Source organism: Onychomys torridus, chromosome 15 (assembly GCF_903995425.1).
Source record: "Onychomys torridus chromosome 15, mOncTor1.1, whole genome shotgun sequence".
Classification (NCBI taxonomy): Eukaryota; Metazoa; Chordata; class Mammalia; order Rodentia; family Cricetidae; genus Onychomys; species Onychomys torridus.
This window is the reverse complement of record NC_050457.1, coordinates 40,257,908-40,281,725: the sequence shown is the minus strand read 5'-3', so window position 1 is coordinate 40,281,725 and position 23,818 is coordinate 40,257,908. Positions and strand designations below refer to the sequence as shown.

The window sequence follows — 23,818 nt, the reverse complement described above, 5'->3', positions numbered from 1 at the left end:
AACTTTCTGCCTATATTGGCTCATGAGCATATCAAGTGAGTTTGGATAAAGAAACAGTGTCTACTTGTAAGCCTGAGAAATTAAAGAAAGCTGTATGCTGAGGTTTGTGCTTAAGAGACTGGTTCAATTCATAGATCCAGCCTAGTGCTTAATGTTTTTGAAAACATTACTTTCTTTTATGAATGAATTTTAGTTATGTAGGGATTTTGTTAATTGGGTTAAATATTTTTTCATGTTTTTGCTGAATTTATGTCCACTACATGATTAAGTTTCTTTAATTATGAGTGGATTTGACTGAGGTTCTTCAGGTCCCATCTAGCCTAAATAACATAATTTAAAATTTCCAGTCTCATCTTCATGATAGTCCATAAGAAAAGATTCAGATGCGAAGAGGTTATCTTCCTTGAAACATAAGAAAGGATGCTAATTTGGAATCTAGGCTATGTATTGTTTAGATCAGTTTTTACTAAGTAGATAACTACATTCTGTGTGTTCTGTGGTCCATGCCTGGTGTTTTGGGGTACTAGGACCAAGTGCTTAGTGAGTGACTTCCATTCCAAGTACTGAAACACATTCAGTCACTTAGTCTTTATAGTAGCTCTGGGATGCACAAGAACTATTAGGATCCTAGTTCCTCAGTGATGAAACTGAAGTCCAGCATATATAATAGTTTCTTTATGCCAGCCAACCAGAAAATTCTAGAGTCTGAATCTATTTCTTGATCAATCCTTTTGACCCATGTGCTGGTTTGTCTGTGTACCTTTTGCCATGGGTATACTGTGGAATGTGTTTGGCACCGAGTGACTATTGTGTGAACGTCAAGTGAACAACAGAGCTTAAGAGAAAATACTTAAAATTTTTCATGGCTAATCTGACAAAGAGTGGTGATCCATGTGATGGGGTGTCTGTCATTAAAAGGTTGAATGTACCAGAAATAGTGGCAAGATCCCTGAAGCCACGTACGACTTTGTGCCTCCTTGATCACGGTTAGGTTCTGTTCATGGTGAGAAAATAGTGTGAGTCTTCTTTGGCTCCAAACACATGTAAAAGGCAGATGTAAGATTCGGTAGAAGTTCCTAATTAGTGTGCTTCTGCATTTCTAACATTGAATTCACCTTACATGTGAACTGTATGGCCCAAAATTTAAACCAACACCATTGAAAAGGTTTTGAGCAGATGAATTTTGCTGAACTGACCATGACTACAGTGACAGTATAATACTACTCTTGTGTACTGTTCTTCTGAAGTTAAGAGAAGGTAAATCATGATGTTGCCTTTATGTACTCTCTTGTCCAGATGTTATGCATGCTTTTGTCCAGATGACCCTCAACCCTTGATAAGAAAGTGGCTGAGACATCAATTGCCTGTGTGTCCTCTTAATAAATATTTAAATATTTTAGTGGCTCTCTGTTATGAGAAGGCGGTCATTATAGCACATGTGATCATAGCACAATATGATCATATTATAAATATATGTATATATACACACATGTATATGATCATTATATACTTATACATATACAAACATGTGTACATACATTTACACACACTGGATAAGCAGTGACATTAACTGGCTTTCAAAAAGCAGTTGATTCCTTTTACAACTAAGGACAGTTAGGATCTTATTATGTTTGAGAGCTACTGATGTTACTTTGGAATAACAATGTAACCTGAAAGGGAGAGATATTTTGGCCATTTAACCTGCTAAGTCCTTTGGTTCCAATTAGCTTATCTGGCATACACTTGGTAGCCATCTTAGGTCATAGGAATAGGAACCTTCATCATAGGAGGAAAAAAATTTAAGTCTAATTGGTACAAAAACGGTTTCATTTTTTTATTAGAGCAAGGAGAAATAGTGGTAATGGTGATACCAATACACTCAATTCTTTCTGAAAAAAATCTCCAGACATTAAATAAAAATAAAATAAAGAGATCCCCTGTTCTTATGATCCAAGGCAAATTTCCTGTGACGTTGGAATCACACACTCAGTCAATGCAGAGTTTACTCTCTCCTTTCTCGTGACTTCTGCTCACCTAATGACCTCAAATAATCCGGACATGACTCTCTGAACACATCAAAGATATCTATCAGAAGAGAGGCCAGCAGAGGAAGAAGTGCTGAGCTGGGTTAGCTGAGACCTGAAGGATGTTGAAGAGTTGGCTCTTCTTGCTAAGAGTCACACCTTCTCCCCTGAACATGTGCCTTATCTCAGTGTGTGCAATAATAACTATTTTCTGGAACTAAGAGGCACACTTTTATTTTACAAAGCTTTATTTTAGTCCCTGGCATAGTCTACCTGATAAACAAATAATAGTATCAATTTTCACTCCTAGAAGCAGTTTGTAGAAATAGTGGAAGTACACTACAACCAGGCACACTTGAAGGGATATTTTTTTGAAAGAAAGCAAAAATGTTGAATGTATTATACATATGATATGTGATTATAAAATTTCACATCTACTGACATATCAGCATTAAGGGATCCTCCTGTCATGTGACTTGGAAGGAGGGATGCACAGCCATAGCCTCAGGTCCTTTGCAGATAACATGCTGTTCTAGTCCAGAGTTTGCACTCCGGAATTCTTTCTCATGAAGCACCAAGGGAGCAGATATTGTGAAAAATTCTGAGACTAAGAATTACTAAATTCCAACCTGATGATAATAACTAAGAAATTTTAGGAACCTGGAATTTTTAAAAACAAAATAGCATATAAAGAGGTGATTGGGCTGTGCTTGAAGACCATGTATTTTTACACATTTGTTTCTACATACAGTTTTACAGTTTGGTTTTCTATTTCATGAAGAAAAACCATAGATGCAACAATCAAGTGAAAAATTGGCTTCACTTAAAATAATTCATATAAAAGTTATTGATCCTGAAGGCTACTCTCAGGATTCTCTTTAAATCTTTTATTTCATAAACTCTCTAATAATTTGGGTAATTAAATCATGCCAGTAATGCCATAATAAATTTTAATTTATTAATAAGTAGGTTTTTTATCACTTGCTATGATATAACTTGTCATAGAAAAAGCCATGGTAATTTCTTACATTCTGGTTTCCTTAATATGAAAATTGCATAATGAAGGTTGCACAAGTCTAACTTAGCATTTTCCTCACGGTTGTGTTATTTTCCTTTGATAATATATTCTCATTGAAATAATACCTTTAATCCCAGTACTAGGAAGACAGAAGCTATCTGTTCTCTGGGAGTTTGAGGCCAACTTGGTCTTTGTAGCAAGTTCCAGGCCAGGGCTACTTAGTGAGATCCCGGTTTCAAAGCAAAACAGCAACAAAATCCCTAACCTCCCAACCACACAAACAAAACCCAGAAATACTCATTTAGATGGAGTTGGGACTGAGCTAAAGGAGCTGCCTTTGGTTTGACAGGATCATGCAGACGTTCGTTACTCAGCAGTGGAAACAGAGCAAAGAAAAGTCCAGTTGCCTGCACGGTAAGAAGCTGTCAGAGAAGAAGGTGAAGTCTCCTCTACATTTGTTTACTACCTTGCGCAGGTTGGTAACAGGCGTCTTCATCCTTGTCTCCATGCTCAGCCTATAGAGTCCCACGATACCCAGTCCAAAGTAGTCTTTCTTGCCTAGGTGTCTTGTTTTCTGTATGACCTCCAGCAAAATACTAAATTATAGGTAGTCCATCAAAAACATAGATGTGCTTGTTTATTTATTTTGACAGTCAGTACTGATAAAATTTATGAAAGTTTTGACATAGAGATTCTTTCAGAAATCAGTTCTTCATGGGGTTCTGGGATAGGTTGGAGGGAGAAACCATGTTAGAATCTTCTTGTGTTTATCAGATGTGGCTTAATTCCTGTGACCCAGTCTGCATCAATCTTTGGTTTGGGTCCTAACGGGGGGGGGGGGGGGGGGGGGGAGGCTGTTGATGAGGTGGCAGCGAATGTACCGCGGTTGAGCTGGGACACTGACGTTAGGTTCCTTTTTGCCCCGTGTTAATTGTTGATCGTTCTCAAGGTCGCCCAGCTATCCTCCCCCTGGTTGTGGCAAAAGCAAATCCAAACTGAAATCAGAACAAGATGGCATCTCCAAAACGCACAAGCTGCTGCGGAGGACTTGCTCTGGCACTGTCAAAGCTGATGATGTGTGCGCCAAGACGCACAGGACCTTCGGGCGCTCGCTGTCCAGCGACCCCAGGGCCGAGCAGGCGATGTCCACCATCAAATCGCACAAACTCTTGGGCCGGCCCTGCCCTGCAGCAGGCAAGCAGGAGGACTGCCTCACGCTCAAATCGCATAAGTTATTGACTCGTTCTTGTTCTGGAGACCCGCGATGTGAGCACAACACCAGCTTGAAGCCCCACAAACTGCTAAGCAGGTCTTATTCCAGTAATCTCAGAATGGAAGAGTTATACGGGCTGAAAAATCACAAATTGCTTAGCAAGTCTTACTCCAACGCCCCCAAGTCATCGAAAACAGAGCATTTCAAGGAACCCAATGCAGAGGGCAGGAGGCTCTCGCTTACCTCAGGGCTTATCGGTATTTTAACACCATCATCGTCTTCTTCCCAGCCTCCTGTGCGTAAACACTTTGATCTTGTCTTCTTAAATGTAGCGAAGGGGCAGGGGATTTGTATGCATTTTTTTTTATACGACCTGGGAGAAGATGCAAGATTTATTTGTCTTGTTTTGTTTTTAAATTTGCTTTTTTTTTTGCGGGGGGAGCATGTTATTTTTGTATACTAGGTATTCACAGCTAGCATAGAACAGTTAGTATTGGTTCTGGGGGAAAAATGTAGTCACTGATTTGCCGTCTGGTTTGTATTACCACCCATTGAATTCTACTAAAAATAGAAGGAATTCAGTTAGATTTACAAAGTTTTTAATCTTTATTAAGTAGGTTATTTAACCTTTTCTTTCACCCCACAAATAGTGGAGGACCACGTGTTTCAGTTATGTATTAGAGAATTTTGTCTGTGAACATTGTGGTTGGTGATAGCGTCTAAGAGTCTCACACGAAGATTTTCTTGATGTCTATTTAATGCCAAAGCCATTTTTTTCGATGGGAGGATGTGGGTCCAGTTGATGACTGTATGGTTGGTATTGACTATTCAAAATTCACCTCTCCAGTGATTGGCATTGCAATCAACTTCAGACAGATTTAAATTATACATATAGTTACATATTCAGAAATGGTGGATAATAGTTTTTGTTTGCTGTTTTAAATATGTTCATGTTGTGTCAATTTAATGATGCATATGATATACCCAGCCATATGTAAGTTGACAAAAACAAGAGACTGATTTTAGGAAGTCAACCATACATAGATTTTTCTCCTACAACTGAATTACAAATACCACTGTAAAATTACACTTGTAGGAGGAAAACAACAATCTGTATAATTTTATATGAATATACTAAAAGTTCTTTTAAAGGTATGCTTTAATGACATGGAGAAAGGTATGCCAATCAATTACTAATGTTTCCCATAATTTTACCCGAAAAGGTAATTTCAGATAGTTTGTGAAAGAAAACACATTTCCCCCCTCCCCCATGTACTTAGCCCGCTAAGAGATTTAATACTTCAGGCTATTTGCTAGTAGCTGTCTAATTTTCCTTGGAGGAATCATTGATAAGATTTGAATATTCTAATGATGGTGTGGGCATTTTTGATTAGTAATAGAATAAACTAATTTTCTTTTCATGTAACAATGACAGATATTTCTACTAAAAATGAGAAATTAAGAATATCATTTTGTTTAGGCAAATATAGCAGATCATGCAAATATGACAAAATTAGTCTGTAATGAAATTCAATATTCATAATAGCTTACAGTATTCACGTGGCCTCCTGCATTTATTTCTGAAAAAAAGGTAAAAGCTGTAATTTCTACATTCTCCCCAACGAAAAATTATTTCTTTTAAAACTTTGCTTTTCATAGACAAATGGTGCAAAATGCATTCCAATCCGAGACCGCGGCTTCCTGGTGCAGGTATGAATTGAGATCATCCACGGTGGGAGGACCTAGTCCTTGCTGGTTTTTTTCAACATTTGAGACCCTCATTGGCTTATTTCCTTATACTGTTTTATTCAGACGATTGAGTTTGCTGAACAGCGGATCCCTGTATTGAATGAATACTGTGTGGTTTGTGATGAGCCACACGTATTTCAAAATGGCCCCATGCTTAGGGTAAGTACTTATTGATTGAATTTCCATGCTAACAAGAAATATAGGTGAAAGCATTCCAATATGAAACTAAACAAATATAGCTTAAAATAAATACTTCCTAGGGCAAACAATTTAATATGTACTATCATTTGGATGGAAATGAGTTAACATTACTTCTGGAAGCATCTGTGAAAGAGTAAGTAATTTCCTATTAAGATTGCGTTCCTTATGTCTGTCATCTTTGTATCCATTTACATCTATTTCTATATAGGCAGTAAGTCTCATAAACTGTATTTATATATTTATTTAATAACACATAGCTTCTGGAAACAGCTTTTTATAAGGCTCAAAAAACTAGGATGATTTAGTGTGTTTGTTCAAAACCCTATAATTTAATATGGTTAGTATATAGAGAGGGTCCATGTGAGTTTGAGCAGATACACAAAAGCATTGGGAAAGTTAGAAGACCGTCCGAAACATTAACACAGTTGTCACACCACCAAAGAAGTATGGTAATGGAAATCAATGGACATGCATGCTTTGGAGGGTGAATTATTCAATTTAAAAACTTTTTCTTGCCATAATAACTTTATAAAGCTTTAATCAATAAAAGTTGCTAAAAAGCCAGTTTTTAAGTTGAAGTTTATGTAATTCTTGGGGTGGTTTGAATAAGAACTGCCTCTCCTGGGCTCTAATATTTGAATGCTTGGTCCCCAGGTGGTAGTGCTGTTGGGGAGGTTATGGAACTCTAGCAGACAGGGCCTTGGGGAAGGCTTTGTGGATTTATAACTTTGCCCTACGTACTGCTTTCTTTCCCTGCTTCCTGTGTGGGGTTGAGATGTGACTTCTCAGCCTCCTGCTTCCACCCCTGCTGCTGTGCCTTCCTTGTCCTTCGAGTCCTCTGGAGCAATAAGGCAAAATCAATTCTGTCTTCTCTAAGAAGCTTTTGGACATGGTATTTCACCACAGCAACAATAAAGTAATCAATACAATGTTTAAGTCATTAATGTGCACGGTTAAGTGATTTTTAATACAACCATGATTATAGCCATCATCGCTAATTCCAGAATATTTCCACTACCTAAAGAAGAACCCCAAACTACTAATAGTCATTTGCACTCACTCCCATTTCCTGGTGACCTGGCAACCACTGATTTATTCTCCTCTCCTATGAATTTGTATGCTCTCCAGTTTCATCCTTGCAGCATAGATCAATAATCTGTTCCTTTTCATCATCCGGTATTTCATTTTATGGATGGACTCACCACGTAGAATTCCTCACTTATCAGTTGATGGAATCTCTAGGACCTGTGTTTACTCTCTTTCTGAGGAACGGCTGAACAGTTTGCATAGTGATTGCACCCTTCCCACTATCAGTGTATGAGTCTTATTTTCTCCACATCTACATTCCCTTTTCTTTCTTCTCCTTCACAGGAGTGTGTGAGGAGATATGTCTATGTGTAACCATTCCAGCGTGTATGAATCTAGCTCTCTGATTTTGGTAATACTGTCATGAGTGATGATTTTGATAATGTTTTCATGCTTATTGGCCACTTGTATATCTCTAGAGAAATGTCTGTTCAAAACCTTTCCTTATTTGTACGTTGAGTTATTTTAATTTTTATTAATGAGTGGAAAATACTCTCTATTCTGGTTATGATATCTTTATTACTAGATCATTACCATATATAATTGAAAAAGACCTTATTTTGTTGTGCTTTCAATTATATTTCCTTGGTAATATCTTCGATCCAGTAAAGTTTTATACTTTGATGAAGTCTAACATTTTTAATTTCTTATATTTTTATGTGTGTCTAAGGAACCACCAACTAATTAAAAGCTAGAACAGTACAAATGTTTTGTTTCTAAGAGTTTTATAACTGGTCTCACATTTAAGTGAATAATTGTTTTTGAAGTTAATTTTTGTCAGAGATGTGAAGCTATGGTTCAGATATGTTGTGTTGCAGATATGAACCCAGTTTCTCTAATGGATTTATTGAAAACTATTATTTAATCATTATGGTCCTTGAAAATCATTTGGCCATAAATACATTAATTTTTTCCTGGACTATATATTTTATTTCCATAAATCTCAATGTCTGATGTTATACCAGTATAACAAGTCTTGGTCTACATAGCCCTGTAGTAAGAGTGAAATCTAAGAAGTATGCTTTAGCATTCTTCTCCTTTTATAAGATAACTTTGGTTAGTTGGACTCCTTTGCTTTGGCCTATCACTTCTGTGGTCATCTTGTCCATTTTTGCAAATAAAAGCATAAAAGCAGTTGGTATTTGTATAAGTTTTCATTAATCTGTACATCAGTTTGGGAATTATTGTCATCAGATATACACCAAATATTTGTCTTCCCTCCCAAATCAATATACTGAAATTCCAGCATTTGTGTGATGTCAGTGGGTGTGGGGTGCTGAGCTGTACTGCATAGTGTGAGGTGGAATTCACTGGATCAGATAAGGAGAGAGCTCCCTCACTATTCTCCCAATGAGACAGAATGGCATCTGTCTCTGGCCTTTTGTTGTTGTTTTTTGTTTTTGAAGAGACAGAGTTTCTCTGTGTAGTTTTGGTGCCTGTCCTGGATCTCACTCTGTAGACCAGGCTGGCTTCGAACTCACAGAGATTCACCTGCCTCTGCCTCCCAAGTGCTGGGATTAAAGGTGTGAGCCACCACTGCCCGGCATGTCTCTGGTCTTGAGGAAGGCTTGTGAGCCAGCTCATTGGTTCAGAGATAATCAACATATAAAAAGCAGTGACTTATTTTTGGCTTACAGATTGGAAGGTCCTAGTCCATGATCGGTTGGTGACATGTGTTGTGGCAGTATATGACAGCAGGCAAATGAGACAGCAGAGCTGCACACCCACTGTTCAGGAGCAAGAGAGAACAGAAGTGGCTGAGACCCCACAATGCCTCTTAAGCACACACACTAATGGTCTAGTAATTCCACTCTAGGCCCAACTTCTTAAAACTTTCACCATCTTCCTGCAGGTCCTGTCTAAGAAACAAGGCTTTAGCATGTGGGACTTTGGGCAGCACTCAAACCTAAAAACCACAGCAGTCTCTTTCAAGACAGAGGATTGTTGGTTGTGTGGATTAAAACAAAATTACAATAGGGCTTTTTACATTGACTTTATTCCTACATTTGATTTCATTTATTTTTCTGACTGTTATTGAAAATAGAAGTACTAAGTTCTCTACTATTGAGCTGTCCATTTCTACTACACCTGTCGCTATTTCCCCCGTGTATTTTGGAAGAATGTGTTATTCAGCATGGGTTTATGCAATTATATTGCAAATTTGTGACCTTTTATATCTGTCATCTCTAGTAGCAATTTTATCTTCAACAAGTTTGTTTGCTCTTATGTTATTGTAATCTCTACATGCTCTTCAGTTCCCTCCCACCTCCTGCCTCTCTCCTCCATTCCTACTAACAAGAAAAGGATGTTGGTTTCCTATTTATTTTCTCTACAAATTACATCTACCCCATGCATCTATTTCTATGATATTAGCTTTGTGTGTGTGTGTGTGTGTGTGTGTGTGTGTGTGTGTGTGTGTGTGTGATAAACAGCTATTTTCTAGAATCTCATTTTAATTCCTGTCATAAAGTTTTGATCTGTTTTCATAGCTGTTTAGGATACTAAAATTAGCGTTTAAAAATTTAAAAATCTAATTTAGATTAATGCCAACTTGATTTTAATAATGTGAAAACTTTGTTCCTACATATCTTTTAAATATTATTTATTAGTGTGCAGGTTATTGTGATGTGGGAAATGACACCCATGTCATGGCACATGTGTGTAGATCAGAAGACAGCTTTGTGACTCAGTTCCCTTTCTTTCCCCTTCAGGAGGGTGAAGTTGATGGTTATCAGGCAAGTCTTGCACTGACCAGGGTGTCTCACTCATGCTCCATGTGTTTGATCTTCCTCCCTTATGCCACTGTGCACAAAGACACACTACCTCTTGTGCTACCAACATAGATTCGAAATTATTGCTTCATGTAGTTTGCTTTTAAACTAGACAGAAACTGATCAAAATGTTAAAAATAAAAAATTACATGCATATACAGTTTTTAAAATTAGGTTTTTTTTTTTTTTGCCATTTCAGGTTCTTACCTGTGCTCATTATGTTTTGTGTACCCTGTCTAGGACTCTTGGGGTTTCAACTTGAAGTATTCCTTCATTGTTTTGTGAGGGATGATTGTACTAATAATGGACTCTTAGATTTTGTTTGAGAATACCTTCATTTCTTTTTCAAGTTTGAAGGACAGTAATGTTACACATAGAATTATTGGCTAACTCCTTTCCTTGTTTTGATTTGAATTTCTCCTCTCCTTGATCCTTTGGCTTCTGAAGAGAAATGGATTTTGTGTGCCTGTGTGTGTGAACGTTCCCTCATATGTATGAGCTGCTCTCTTGGTTTCCTCTGTTATTTTTCAGTGATTTTCTGTAGTTCTACTTTGATCTTTGGGTTTTTGAGACAAGATCTCTCACGGTAGCCCAGATAGGCCTGAAATGTACTGTGGAATCTAGGCTAACCTGGAGCTTCAGGCAATCATCTTGTGCTAGCCTCTTAAGTGTGGGGATTACAGTGCACATCACCAGGGCTTCCAGCATTTTGATTAAGGTTTGCGTGTATCTCTTTATGTTTGTCCCTATGGAGTTCATTGAGCTTTCTTGAGTTAGGTTAATACTTTTTTCACAAACTTGCTGTTTCGGGTGCTATTTCATTAAATATTCTTCCCACATCATTTTCTTCTGTTCTAGGACTTCATCATTAATACATTTGTATAAGGTGGCACTGAGTAGCCTTTGTTTACTCCCTTCATTGTTCTTTCTGTTATTGAAGTACACATCTCAGTTGGCCTACATACAAATGTTCCTGAACTCCTCAAATGCATTTTCATAGCATCCCTCAGAGAGCTTTATTTCAGTTTTTATAAAAGTTGTCAACCCCAGAATTTATTCTCCCCCCCCCTCTCTCTTATAAATTCTATCTATTGATTCCTTTGAAATACTATCTTTATTTAGATAGAGTTTATTTTGGCTCTTTATCATTTTGTGTATGCTACTCAATCCAGTATCTGTTCATTTTCCTGACTCTGTACATCAGTCTCCTTTCTCCTATACCTGAGCCTTACTTTATTATTTCTTTGTGTGCCTCATTCTTTTTTATTGGAAGCTAGATGTCCTGAAGATACTAATGCAGTAGCTTTTGAGTCAGATCTGTCTTTCCTAAGATTTATTTATTGATGGATTATCATCAAAAGTGCCTTACCATTTCTTGGCAAGGGTGCATGTTTGTTGAGCATTCCTTTAATACTTAGCCTGGCTGTTTATAATTCTATCCTAGCCTGAATTTCCTCTTTATAATAATAAAACCAGCTAGAAATGATATTTAATGCCATCTCCTGATTTTTTGTGTGTATTTTTTGTTTCCTTTTCTTTTTTCATCCTTCTCTTTCTCATTCTCTTCTTTCTTTAAATTAAATGTATGGCCTAGTGGTTTAGCTTTGACTGGCCAAGAAATTTCTGTTTAGTTCAAACTGGCTTCAAACCTGTGGCTATTTTCCTGCCTGAGCCCCTCAAGTCTGAGATTTTTGGCACAAGCCACTGTGACTGGCTATAAATCCTTCTTGAGCACATGGAGTCCTGGCCAAGTATGTGTCCTTCTGTCTTCCCAGGCATGTGTAGAAGCCTTTTGTAGCCCTTGTGCATCTTATTCTTTCTTACTCTCTCCTGCAAAGCAGTGTTGTTAGTGTGTCATTTACCTCCATTGTTATTTCCTGCCTCTGTAATAACCAAAACACTGATAAATATTCAGTCCTGGTCCTGGGTATTAGATTAGTGTTGGCTGGCAGGAACAGAGAAGTCCTGAGCTTGACTTCCAAGAGCCGTCAGATAGGGTCCACAAAAGTCCTTTGAGAAGATCACCATTCCATGCTGCATTTTCTAATTTCAGGAAATGTGAGCTGTTACACATAGTTTGCATTCTTACTAGGGTGTAGTTATTTGTTTTGGGTAAGTGCTCCTTGCCTTATTGCAGTATTTCATTGAGTCTGTTAAGACCATTTTTTGCTAGGTTTTTTTTCTTTAAAGCTTTTATAGGGCACTAAAATGTTGGGTTAACACATAGCCCTTTGTGTTGATATCAACCCCCATTTCAGTGTTTAAAAATATGCGTTCTACTACACCAATGTAGTAAAAATCCAAGTTTTAGTTGGAGAAACAGTAAAATGTGGGTAAATATGAAGATAGTTATTGACCTAATGTGTGTCTGGATTATTTATTGAGGAGGGGAGCTCATTTCCCACTGTGGACTAGGTACTGTGTGAGGATAGTTTGTTTATTGATTCCTTACTTGATGTTTTCAAAATTCTAGTCATTTACTCCTGTGGGTCAGATAATGTTGTTTCAGGTTCATAGGGATTAAAACAATTTGTTCCACACCATTCACATCCTGTATCTGGATGCTGAGCTTTGAACTGGATTCTGTCTGACTTCTACATTCTCCATCTTAACCATTAATTGAAGGTTGGTAGGTTTAAGGTGCCATGGCAGAGTCTGTTCCACTTTTTAAGGAGAATAAAAAAGATCATCTTGTTCATCAGAATATGTTTAAAAATATAAATCATACAGCCTATAAATAAATGATCTTATGAGAAGTTTTTAATATCTCAAGATTCACATAGCTAAATAACTATTTTATTAGCACAATTATCAGACCTTATGATTTATCTGTTTCATTCAAGGGAAATAGATGAAAAAATTATTCTTATGGCCCATATCCTATATTTGGAAAGTGTACTTTTATTTTATTCTCAGAATAAAATACATCCAGCTAAAGCAGCATGTATTTGTTAAATTGTTAGGTGATTGTAAAGAAAAATGTCCATTTGATGCATGGAATGGCGAGACTCCTGGCTGTCTCTACATCTGCCTCTCAGAATCTGAACTTCTGTTCTGCCAACGTTCATGCTTTGACCTTGAGTTGATCCAATGGCAGCTCTGTCTCCACCACAGAGAACAACAGGAATTTATCAATACCAGACACTCCTTAAGTATTTTTTATGTGTGCAAAGCACTTTATATGGATTGTCAGCGTTTAATCCTCATAGTGACTCTGTGAGTTATTATTGTCCTCACTTTACAGGTGAGGAAGGAGACATTGTTTTCAGTGTCCCTCTGCTGGTAAGTGATAAAGACAGGACTCCAGCCAGGCAGAGTGGCACCTGGACAGACTCTCAACCTGCAGACTCAGAGGACCGTGTTTATGTCCTTGAAATTCACTGCACACATTGTTGGCAGTGTACTCTTTGTGGTTTAATTGCTGGCAACTCATTCCTATAATAAGTGGCAAAGATACCAGTTTCTTTCTGTCTCACTCCAAATTTGGTTTGCTTTGTTTTTGCGCCAATGAAGGTTAGAGAGAAGAGAAACTTCTAAATAAATATTTTTATATATCTAATTATTAGATGGTTTAATGTTGCTGTGACATAGCATAAGGAAATCAGACAAGTGCCTTTGACTTTTTAAATAATGATATAAGTGACATGAAATCAGATAAAAAATTATAATCAAAGAAAATTCTCCTGTTTGGAGAAGGATAAACAGAAAGAACCAATTCTTAATTCCATTAAGAGATGCTTTTCTTGATTTAGGGAGTCTTACTAATCTTTTCTATATCTTTCTTGTGTTTACATTGCAGTATGTTGTGCTGTAAATTTAAGAGTCATATATTTCTTAGGGGATTTGAAGCAATGATTCACTGACCATTGGTTCAGCCCTGTGATGTATTTCCAGCTGTGATAAATTCCAAAATGGGTACATTATAACACAGCTGGTGGTTTAAGAGATGAAACAATACTTTTTTTTTTTTTTTTTTTTTGTGAAATCCTAAACCTAAGCCTTTGGCTTCCTTGCTTAGAGTATTTCTCATATTTTCCTTGAAGTCTGGTTTTCTTAAGATGTGGTCAATGTCCTTTGCTGCGCTGCTCTTCAAGTCCTAAAATGTTGGCGCCTACATACACTCTAATGTTATTCTGCTTAGAGGACTTAATGTGTTACATACTGTCTGGAATGCATTCACCATGCTATTTAGAAGTGTAAGATGCTCCAGTTTTCTCTTTATTTGTTTACAGCATTTCTAAATGACACTTTTAGGTAAGTCCTGACAAAACACTCAAATCTATATAATAGCCTGCATAAACACCAGAGTCCATACAGTCCTGGTTCTTAACTTGGCAGTACAGGGATTGTTATCAGAAAACCAAAGCCAAACCTGCTGAATAAATCTGTCCCCTTTGAATGCACTAGAGGGTCAGTGCAGCATGCGTTTCAGAGATGCCTTTGAGTGTTACAGAAAAGAGGAAAGGAAGGAAGGGCTTGGTGCCTGAAAGCCTCTAAATTCCTAGTTTCTTTACCTTTCTACTTGGCTGTTGTGTCTTTCTTGACCACCCCTTGGGCACTGTTGACCTCCACTGGACGAAAACATGACAAAACAAACATCTATGTGAGTTAGCATCATTATATTCATTGATACTGGCTGTTCCTTGTTCCTGGTTAAGAGACACATTACATGTTAGTAAAGACTCATAGTCATGGTCAGCTGCCTTTACTGCACTGGGCCTGTATTGAGGCAAAACATCATAGAGCAGCAGGATGTGACAGAAGAGGAAGCAGAGAGGCAGAGGGAGAGAGATGTGATGTACTTCTCAAAGGCAGGGCCCCAGAGACCTTCTTCTCCCAATCTGGAAGTACTTCCACTTTTCAGCGCTTCTCAACAGTTTGATCAATTATTAACCAGGCAGTGGATTAATCCTTTGATTTGCTTGCACTTCCTTCATCTAATCACCTCCTAAATGCCTTCCAAACCAACCCCCCCCCCCCAACTTGTGAACACTCTGCTGGGGACCAAACCTGCCCTGCGAGCCTACCTCTGCCCTGATTCCTGTGTCATTTCTGTTTCTGTTAATGAAGAGTAAACATCCCCCCCCCCACCCCGAACATCTGTCTCAACTGCGAAACACTCAAAGCCTTGCCTGTGAAACTGGAAATGCAGGGAAGTAAAAGCTTAGTAAAAGATGTCGTCCCTAATATGTTAGCTTTTATTCTCATTTTTTTCAACATTATTTTTAGGTCAAGAATTTACATTTAAACTGATTTTTTTCTCTTTTTGATTGGAAATACTTCAATATTTTAACATGTTTGATCAACTAAATGTATAAGATGCTATATGACATACTACAGTCTTTATTAAATATTTTAGTGTTTTTTCTTCAGTACTTTCTTAGGCATTGACATAAGCTACTATAGGGACAGCTGGGATAATTTATTTTGTTTAGCACTTAAATAGCTCTCCATTCCTAAAGAAAATGTTTATAAATCTTGTCTAACTTTTTTATCAACTCATAGAGTTGGGTGTTATTTTTATTCCCATTTTCCTGATTTGAAAATAGCAGCATATGCTCTGGGGTCAACAGAATCCAATTGTGTGTTTTATATATTGGACTTAGATGAAATATTTAGTTTGAACAAAAAGATCATAGCAGAAGTGTTTGGAAACCATTCCCAACACCATGCTTTACTCTCCACATAAATGTGTAGCAAAATCCTCTAGAGTTGTAACATTTCTATTCTCAGTAAAGAGTAATTTAAATTCATTGAAAACACAAATTTCTTAAAATACGGTTAGGTTCTAAAATATTCTTTGAGGCTTAGGAACAGTTTTTGAAATATGTTTTTATTGCTCACATTTAAATTGCTTTGATTCAAAAAATTTAAATGTATTCATGTTAGCTGAAAGGTCTACAATAAATCATATTTTAAGGACACATATAAAAGTTTTCATCCTTTTAAGTTGGTAAATAATGGATATTATGTAGTAAATATGTATGTGTTGGCAATAGACTATAAGGTTTTATAGTCTAAATTGTAGGAAGCTGATTGCTCTAAGAACACACAATTATTAAATCTTAAGGTCACATATTAAAACAAAAGAAGAAAAGAATTAATAATGACAGACTTGATTACATGATTTCTATGAAAATGTGAAATAAACTCATTATTACATCTATCTCTTAATAGATGTTAAGTAGCTGTGTACAGTTTAAAATAGAAATTGGCATTTTCTGTGTAACTGTCAATTATGGTAGTTTTTCATGAGGGTTGCACAAGAATCATTTCAGAGTGGGAAAAGGATAGTTTACAGTGTGACTCCTTACATAGTGCCAAGGAGGAATGATTCTGTTTCTTTCCCTTGAGTTGATGCCCTTTCTGTGATTAGAGAAGCTTGTATTTTTTTTTTACTTATTCTTTTAGAATTTTTATGAATCTGCATAATGTATTTTGATCATATAAATCCCATACTCCCCAATCAACTCCTCCCAATGATACCCCCAAACCCCACTCCCAATTTCAATCAGTGCTGTCCATATATGCATGTCTGTAGAGCCATTCACTAGGGAATGGACAACCTACCAGAGGCCACTTCCCTGAAGAAGGCTGACTTTTGCTACCTCAGCTGTATTCAACTGTCAAAGCGCCTCAGCTAGAGTTGAGACTCCATGGTACCCTCCTCCATCTACACTGGCATTATGACTAGTTTTGTCTTGTGCAGGTCTTGTGTGGGCATCTACAGTTGCTGTGAATTCATGAGAATAATAGCTCTGTCATGTCCAGAAACACTTTCTTAGCAATCCTCTTCAGCCTCTGGCTCTTAAAAGTCCTGCTCTCAGAAGAGCCAGAGGGGATTGAGGACACCATGAAAACAAAGCCCTCCAAGTCAGCATGAGCAAAGCTCTTATGAACTCACAGAGACTGAAGCAGCATGTATAGGGCCCACACAGGTCTGCACCAGGTCCTCTGTGTATGTATTATGACTTCTAAGTTAGTGTTTTTATGGAATTCCTAAGTGTGTAAACAGATAGGTCTCTGATTCTTTTGCCTTCTCTTGGGCTCCTTTTCTTCTATTTGTCTTTGTCAACTCCAACGTATTAGTTTTTGTTTTGTTTCGTTTTATTTTATCTTAATTATCCCTTAGATGTCTGTTTCTTTTCTAATCAGAGATAGAAATCTGCATGGGAAGGAAGGTGGGGAGAAAATGGAAGGAATAGAGGGAGGGGAAACTGTAGTCAGGATATATTGTGTGAGGGAAAAGTCTATCTTCAATAAAAGGAGAAAAAGAAGAAAAGTCTTTCCAACCTCCTCTAGCATGTCTTCTGAGCTGTTTGGGAGGGATTGTGGTATAGAAGTCCCACTTAGGGGTAGATACCCTATAGTTACTCATTCTCCACTCTCTGACCAGTTGTGAGAGAGATACCTAAATTTAATTACTTTACGTAATTTGAGAATTTTTTAGTACCATCTTGTATTGACAATTCGAATTTGCAAATATAGTATAGATGAAGAAGAGGGTATTACTATATAAAATAGCTGTGTAGATGTAGAAATATTTATGAGAAAGTTGAATGTTTTTGTATCGTACATTTTGAAGTGTTTTGACACTTCACTAGTGCCGACTTAGTGTGGTGTTCGTATGGTAATAATTAATGACAACACTTACTGTCTTGTTGCCACATTACAAAATGGGATATATGTTCTTTTAAGAATGTAATTACGCTTTAACTTGTAAATTTTCAGAATGATGGAAAATTGTTTTGGTTTTTATTTTCAGAAAACATACTTTCTAGCTTGCCTGATTCCCTTCCTCTACCTGGTGGAGTGCTAGGAGGTTTACAGACATGAGCTTTACACAATTGAGTAGGGAAAGAAAGGTGACTTTTAGGGAAACATGTCCATAAAGTAATTGTGTTATAGTTTCGTTCATTAGAGTGCAGGTTTATTGTTTGAGAAGACTGATGGTGAATTTGTGGGATTCAGAGTTTTCTAGGTGCAGGGCCAAGAGCATGAATGCAGAAGAAATCATTATGGAAACCATTTCACTGGGGGAAATTACCAAAATTCATTCTAGACAAAGTCAGAACAGATCAGGAATTCCTAGGATTGTCAGTGATGAGGCATGTATGTATGCATATGCATATGTGCATAGTCATCTACCATAATTTTTCATAAATGTTTCTTGTGTTGTAATTTTTAATGAACTCTTAAATTTGGTGTAGTGAAATTTTACTTCTGTTTAAAGCAGTAGTATAGGGCTGGCAAGATGGTTCAGTGGTTAAGTGCACTGGCTGCTCTTCCAGAGGTCCTGAGTTCGATTCCCAGCAACCACATGGTGGCTCACAACCATCTGTAATGAGATCTGGTTCCCTCTTCTGGTGTTCTGCAATGTATACATAATAGATAAATCTTTAAAGCAGTAGTATAATATTAAAAAAGTAGTTTCTGTTACTTTCTTATTGTAAATAATTTTTTCATGGAATATATTCTGATCATGATATATATTATGTAACCTGCTTTTCCTTTTGCTTGAATGCTTTATATATATATAAATATATAGTATGTGTGTATGTGTGTACCATTCACATATATATACACATGTTTAAATGTTAAAGATTCAGATAAAACTGATAATTATTGGAATCACTAAACAAACCATACTTTGTTATTCAGTTTGGAGATTACTGTATTTTAGTCACTAAAAGGGTGGTGTGCTATTTAACTAGAGTATTATTCTTCTGTGTTGCTGTTTACTGGGATGAGTATGTGGTACATGGGCAAGTCCGGGCAGTCCTTCAGGGTCTCCAAGCCTTTTCTCCCTCCGTTTTTGTTCACATGCAACTTTGTTATATCCAGACATTGATGTAACATTGAATTTTATAGGTAATATGCAGTAACGGTTGCTCCTGTCCCTTAGCATTGCAGCACATTATACTCCCCAGAAAGTGAATGAAAGGAAAAAAGCCTCATGTCCTTGGGGGAAAATTGAGGCATACATACATAGATCCTCCTAAAAGACTGAAGAAGATTTCAGAATAAGTCAGACATTCAAATAGAGGGGAAAACAGTTGGAATTGACTCGTCTGCTCTGTGCTTATCTAAACACACAGCATTGAGTATAGACTGGGTCCCTCCATTAAATCTCTTCCCCCAATTTCAACATTTCTGAATCTGAATCAGATCAGACCTGCACTGTTAGGATCATCAAAAGCGATAGAGCGAACCTTCTTCCTCTTAGATCTTCTTCAGGGATTCTGCTAGAAATTGTGATGAGTCAGGCTTCCTATCCACAAAGCCACACATATGGGCTCCTTCTGAACATAAAGGATGTTCAGAATGGAGCTATACTTTCCCCTGGCTGAGCACCGCCAGGTCATCCTCTAGAAGCACCTAGCCTGGGAGCTGTGGCACTAACAAATGCCTTTTGTCTGGTGTGCAGAGGCACAGTAGATTGCATCGTGTTAGGCTTCATCAGCTACCTAATGCAATGTAACTGGGGAGATAAGATAAATCAAGAGGTTGACACTATATTAGAATTGAACAATGAGAGCTCCTCCAAAGGAACTGCAGAGTGTATATTTCAGCACTGTTGACCTCAGGAGGTTATTGATGTCAAAAGTCTGTGCAACAGAACCAATCTTTCAAGAGCTATGTAGCAAGTATATAGAGTCATGCTTAGTTCTTTTAATTAAATTTCCTAAGGAAAAGTGAGACTAGCCCAGTACATCTTTTTAATGGAGTTTTTGTGTATAGCTTCCTTATATACCCAACTAGGGATATATTTTTTAAAATGAATACATCTAATGTTGTGCATTGTACATTGGGTAGAGAGATGTACTTCACTGCTTAATATTCTTTTCATTGATTGCTAAATTGTTCTGAATGGAAATGTCTCCACCTTGCTCAAACGGATCATCCATTATTGTAGTTGTGACTCTACAAAGAGACTCTTGTTAGTACAGGACAAGAATTTGATTATTACTAAGGAACATGATATGATTTCACTATATAACATAGTCTAAGCCTCTGTACTTACTATATAGAACAACTTTCCATTTACGAATTGAAAGATGGAGAAATACACTGTAACTGACTCCTGTTCTTTTTTAGCCCACGGTGTGTGAGAGGGAGCTGTGTGTATTTGCTTTTCAAACCCTGGGGGTGATGAATGAAGCCGCCGATGAGATAGCCACTGGAGCTCAGGTACTCATGCGAATTGTGTCTTGTTTGGGTTTGAAAAATTTGTTCCAGTCTATTGCTGTTCTCTCTATGCTGTTCTTGAAGGAAGAATTCTGATAGCGTCTTGCTAAAAAACAATCTGGCACTTGGTCTTTTTTCTTTTAAATCTATGCTTTGTCATTTTGTGGTGGCCTAGGGGAGAAATCAAACAATTTTCTTTCAAAAATAATTGTCTTGTGTGGTAAATGGGGCAGAAAGGCTTGCATGTGTTCTTTTGTAATTTTGGCTTTGTTTGTTTGTTTGCTTCTTGGTGCAGTTATACTTCCACAAATTAGAAGTCTTTTTATTTTATTTTATTTTATTTTATTTATTTGTCTATCTGGAGGGTTTCACTTTGTAGCCCTGGGTGTCCTGGAACTTGCTATGTTGTGGTTAGCCTCCAACTCACAGAGATCCACCTATCTCTGCCTCCCAAATTCTGGTATTGAGAGTGTGTTCTACCAGGCCCAGCTTTTTGTTATTTGTTGTTGTTGGATACAGGGTTACACTGGGCCATGTTCATTGAGACAGGATCCTAGTTTGTAGCCCAGACTGCCCTTGAGTTAAACTTGTAAACTTACTACTGTGTTGGTATCTCCAGGGCTGGGATTATAGCCCTGTACCATCATCCATTTACTGTGCATTGTAAAAATGCTTGTTTGAAATCTTTGCAGACGTAAATTTCCCCTATTCATATCCACACTGGGTTACATCCGTTCAGAGGAGTTCCTTCCATCCAGATAGCCTTTTTCTTCATTCCTTTTCCAGAAACAGCATGTTCTTCTGAGAACTGGAGAATGGAGGCAGCTTAGTATAGATAGTACTGTCCCCTTGTAAATCAGCAGAGGGATCATTGACTATAAAGCAACAAAGCCACTGTTTTTAACAATGACCATTAATAGCTTTGACAGAGGAGAGGAACAAGAGGCAAGGTGACTTCCAGCAATTTGTTTTTCCTAGAATATGGCAAACTTGTCATGGCTGTGTGACTTTTCTAACCTGGGGCAATGTCCTCCCCTACAGTGCCAGGCCTCGCTAAGATAGCTCCAGAGCCTCCAAACACATGATTATCTAATACCTATTTTGTTATCATTCCATTTAATAACACCATAGACTGCAGTGAAGCATGTGTTCCTTTAATTGCTATCTATTTTGTCTATCTTGCTCATTAGACTTTACACAGCACCTTAGCATGGACCTGACTTGTTCATCTTACTATAGAGTCTAGAATAATGCTGTCACACACTGTGTGCTCATGTCAAAGACATACTCAGAGCAATTGCTATTTGAAATCAGTGGTACCATTTGGTCAAGTTTGGTATCAAGTCATGAACTATAGGTTTGAGAGAAGGGTGACAGACCTGGGGCTTCCTGATTACATTGTGCTGCCCTGAGCAGGACAGACAGTAGCAAAATATCCTCTGGCTATCCAGAAGTGACTCATCTCACATGTTTTCCAAGGTGGTAGATCTACTCGTGTCCATGTGTAGATCTGCATTGGAATCTCCTAGAAAAGTCGTGATTTTCGAGCCATATCCTTCTGTGGTAGATCCTAATGACCCTCAGATGTTGGCCTTCAACCCCCGGGTAAGTGGTCAGCCCCAGCCCACCGTGTCCAAAGCTCCTGCGAACCAGGATGGAGACTTTAGTCTCATGGCTCTCTTCCCTTTGAATGTCTGTCTTGTTAAGTGTGTCCATGGTCGTTTTAAGGTCATAGCATGTGTTTTGGAATTCTATTTTCTCATCAGAATAGAAGGAACGTTAGTCAAGGGTCAGCTTCCCCTTTTCTCCTTTATCACTTCAACATCCTTCCCCAGCTGTTACCACCCTTGCCCTCAGAAGTTAACAAAAGTTATATCCATATTGTTAAAAAAACTCACATTTCTTAAGAAAACCATATCGTGAGTACTTATGGCAGAAATCTTTCTGAAATAATAGAATTTCAAATGGATTGAGAGCCAGAATTGCCTCAGTTTATATTATTGCTCATCTCGAAATCCTTGTAGAGGAATGACTATATAATGCACCCTCAGAAGACCTTTCCTTCCCTGTTTACTTTCTGCAGAGAAATGAGGGATCATTTGAGCACACACTGTCACCTTACTCTTCGGGTAGCAGTGCTCCAATCTAAAATTAAAGCACTTGGGAGATTTGAAGTATATCTTCTTCCAGAAGGATTCTAAGCTTACTTTATTGCTTATTGCTTTGGTGTGGTGAAAGCCAGAATGAAGAGCCCAAAAATCCTCTGTATTTCAAGATTTTTATTCCAGGGAGGTGAACATGATTTTGTGACCTTACATAAGGAATATTCCTTTAGTTTTTCTTTCCTGTGATTCTGGATAATCAGCCCTCTGTCCTTGAGCTATCTTATTACAATCTTTTATGTACCATCCTTTGCTTTCACACTGGCTTTGATGGAAAATGCATGTACAGAAATAGTATGTTTCTCCAATAATATGTAACTTGCAAAGGCTTGTAAGTGAATAATGCTTTTTTTTCTTTGTCATATAGAAAAAGAACTATGACCGAGTAATGAAAGCTCTCGACAGCATAACTTCCATCAGAGAAATGACACAGGTAAAATTGTGCTCTTGTATTCCTCTACCATTCAGTCTGCATGAGTAAAATCATATTTTAAAAATGACTTCAGGACAACGCTGTTACAGAATGTTCATTTTTCCTATACAAGACATAATTAAAATCATAAAATGTGCTAGGATGGTTTAATTCAATTCTGTCAGTGTCTTGGTGTGCTAACACTGATTTTTAAAGAATAGATGCATAATTGTAATCTTAATATTTTGTTCTTAAACTTGAGTAAAAACTTTGAGTATTTGAAGTTATTCAACAGGATATTTTAAAACAGTGTTTAAATCTAATAAGTACTACCTTTGGTATTAACTGGTTCTAATAATTTCAGATAGCATTTTGATTGTTAAAATAGAGATTTGGGACAATAGAGAATGGTGTTGCATGTGTACCACCACATTTGGCCACAAATATTCTTTGTCATTGGATGTGTGTGTGTGTGTGTGTGTGTGTGTGTGTGTGTGTGTGTCTCGCTTTTTGAGATAACATCTCAAGTAGTTCAAGCTGACCTTGAACTTGCTATGTAGCTAAGGATAACTGGAACTTCTGATCTTCCTTTGTTCATCTCTTAAGTGATGGGATTACTGACTTATGGACATATGCCACCACAATGGCTCTAGAAATATTCTCTCTTTCCTCCCTTCCTGCTTCCTTTCCTCCCTTCCTTCTGTGTGTTCATATGATTTCTTCAGTCCCTAGAATTATTCTTTAAAACCCATTTTTCAGGGCTGGAAAGGTGGCTCAGTGGTGAAGGTCATTGGCTGCTCTTCCAGAGGACTTGGGTTCAGGTATCAGCACCCACATGGTAGCTCATAAATGTCTGTAGCTCAAGCTCCAGTGGGTCTGACTCCCTCATCCAGATACATAGATACAGACCACATACTAATGCACATAAAAATCAAAAAATACAAAAAAGATAAAAAATTCATAAAACATTATAGGTATAACACAGAATCTATAA

At 37.5% G+C, this 23,818-nt stretch overlaps 1 protein-coding gene across 2 annotated transcripts in view; it reads left to right on the top strand.

The window, feature by feature from the left end:
• The window catches only part of Parp8 (poly(ADP-ribose) polymerase family member 8), a 181,908-nt gene that overhangs the window by 132,778 nt on the left and 25,312 nt on the right, over nt 1-23,818 (top strand). For both annotated transcript variants that reach the window (XM_036206907.1, XM_036206906.1), the window contains exons 12-18: nt 3,392-3,517; nt 3,992-4,550; nt 5,915-5,965; nt 6,068-6,163; nt 20,161-20,253; nt 21,730-21,855; nt 22,780-22,845. In XM_036206907.1, coding sequence (XP_036062800.1) covers nt 3,392-3,517; nt 3,992-4,550; nt 5,915-5,965; nt 6,068-6,163; nt 20,161-20,253; nt 21,730-21,855; nt 22,780-22,845 — 1,117 coding nt within the window. The remainder of the gene's footprint in view (nt 1-3,391; nt 3,518-3,991; nt 4,551-5,914; nt 5,966-6,067; nt 6,164-20,160; nt 20,254-21,729; nt 21,856-22,779; nt 22,846-23,818) is intronic.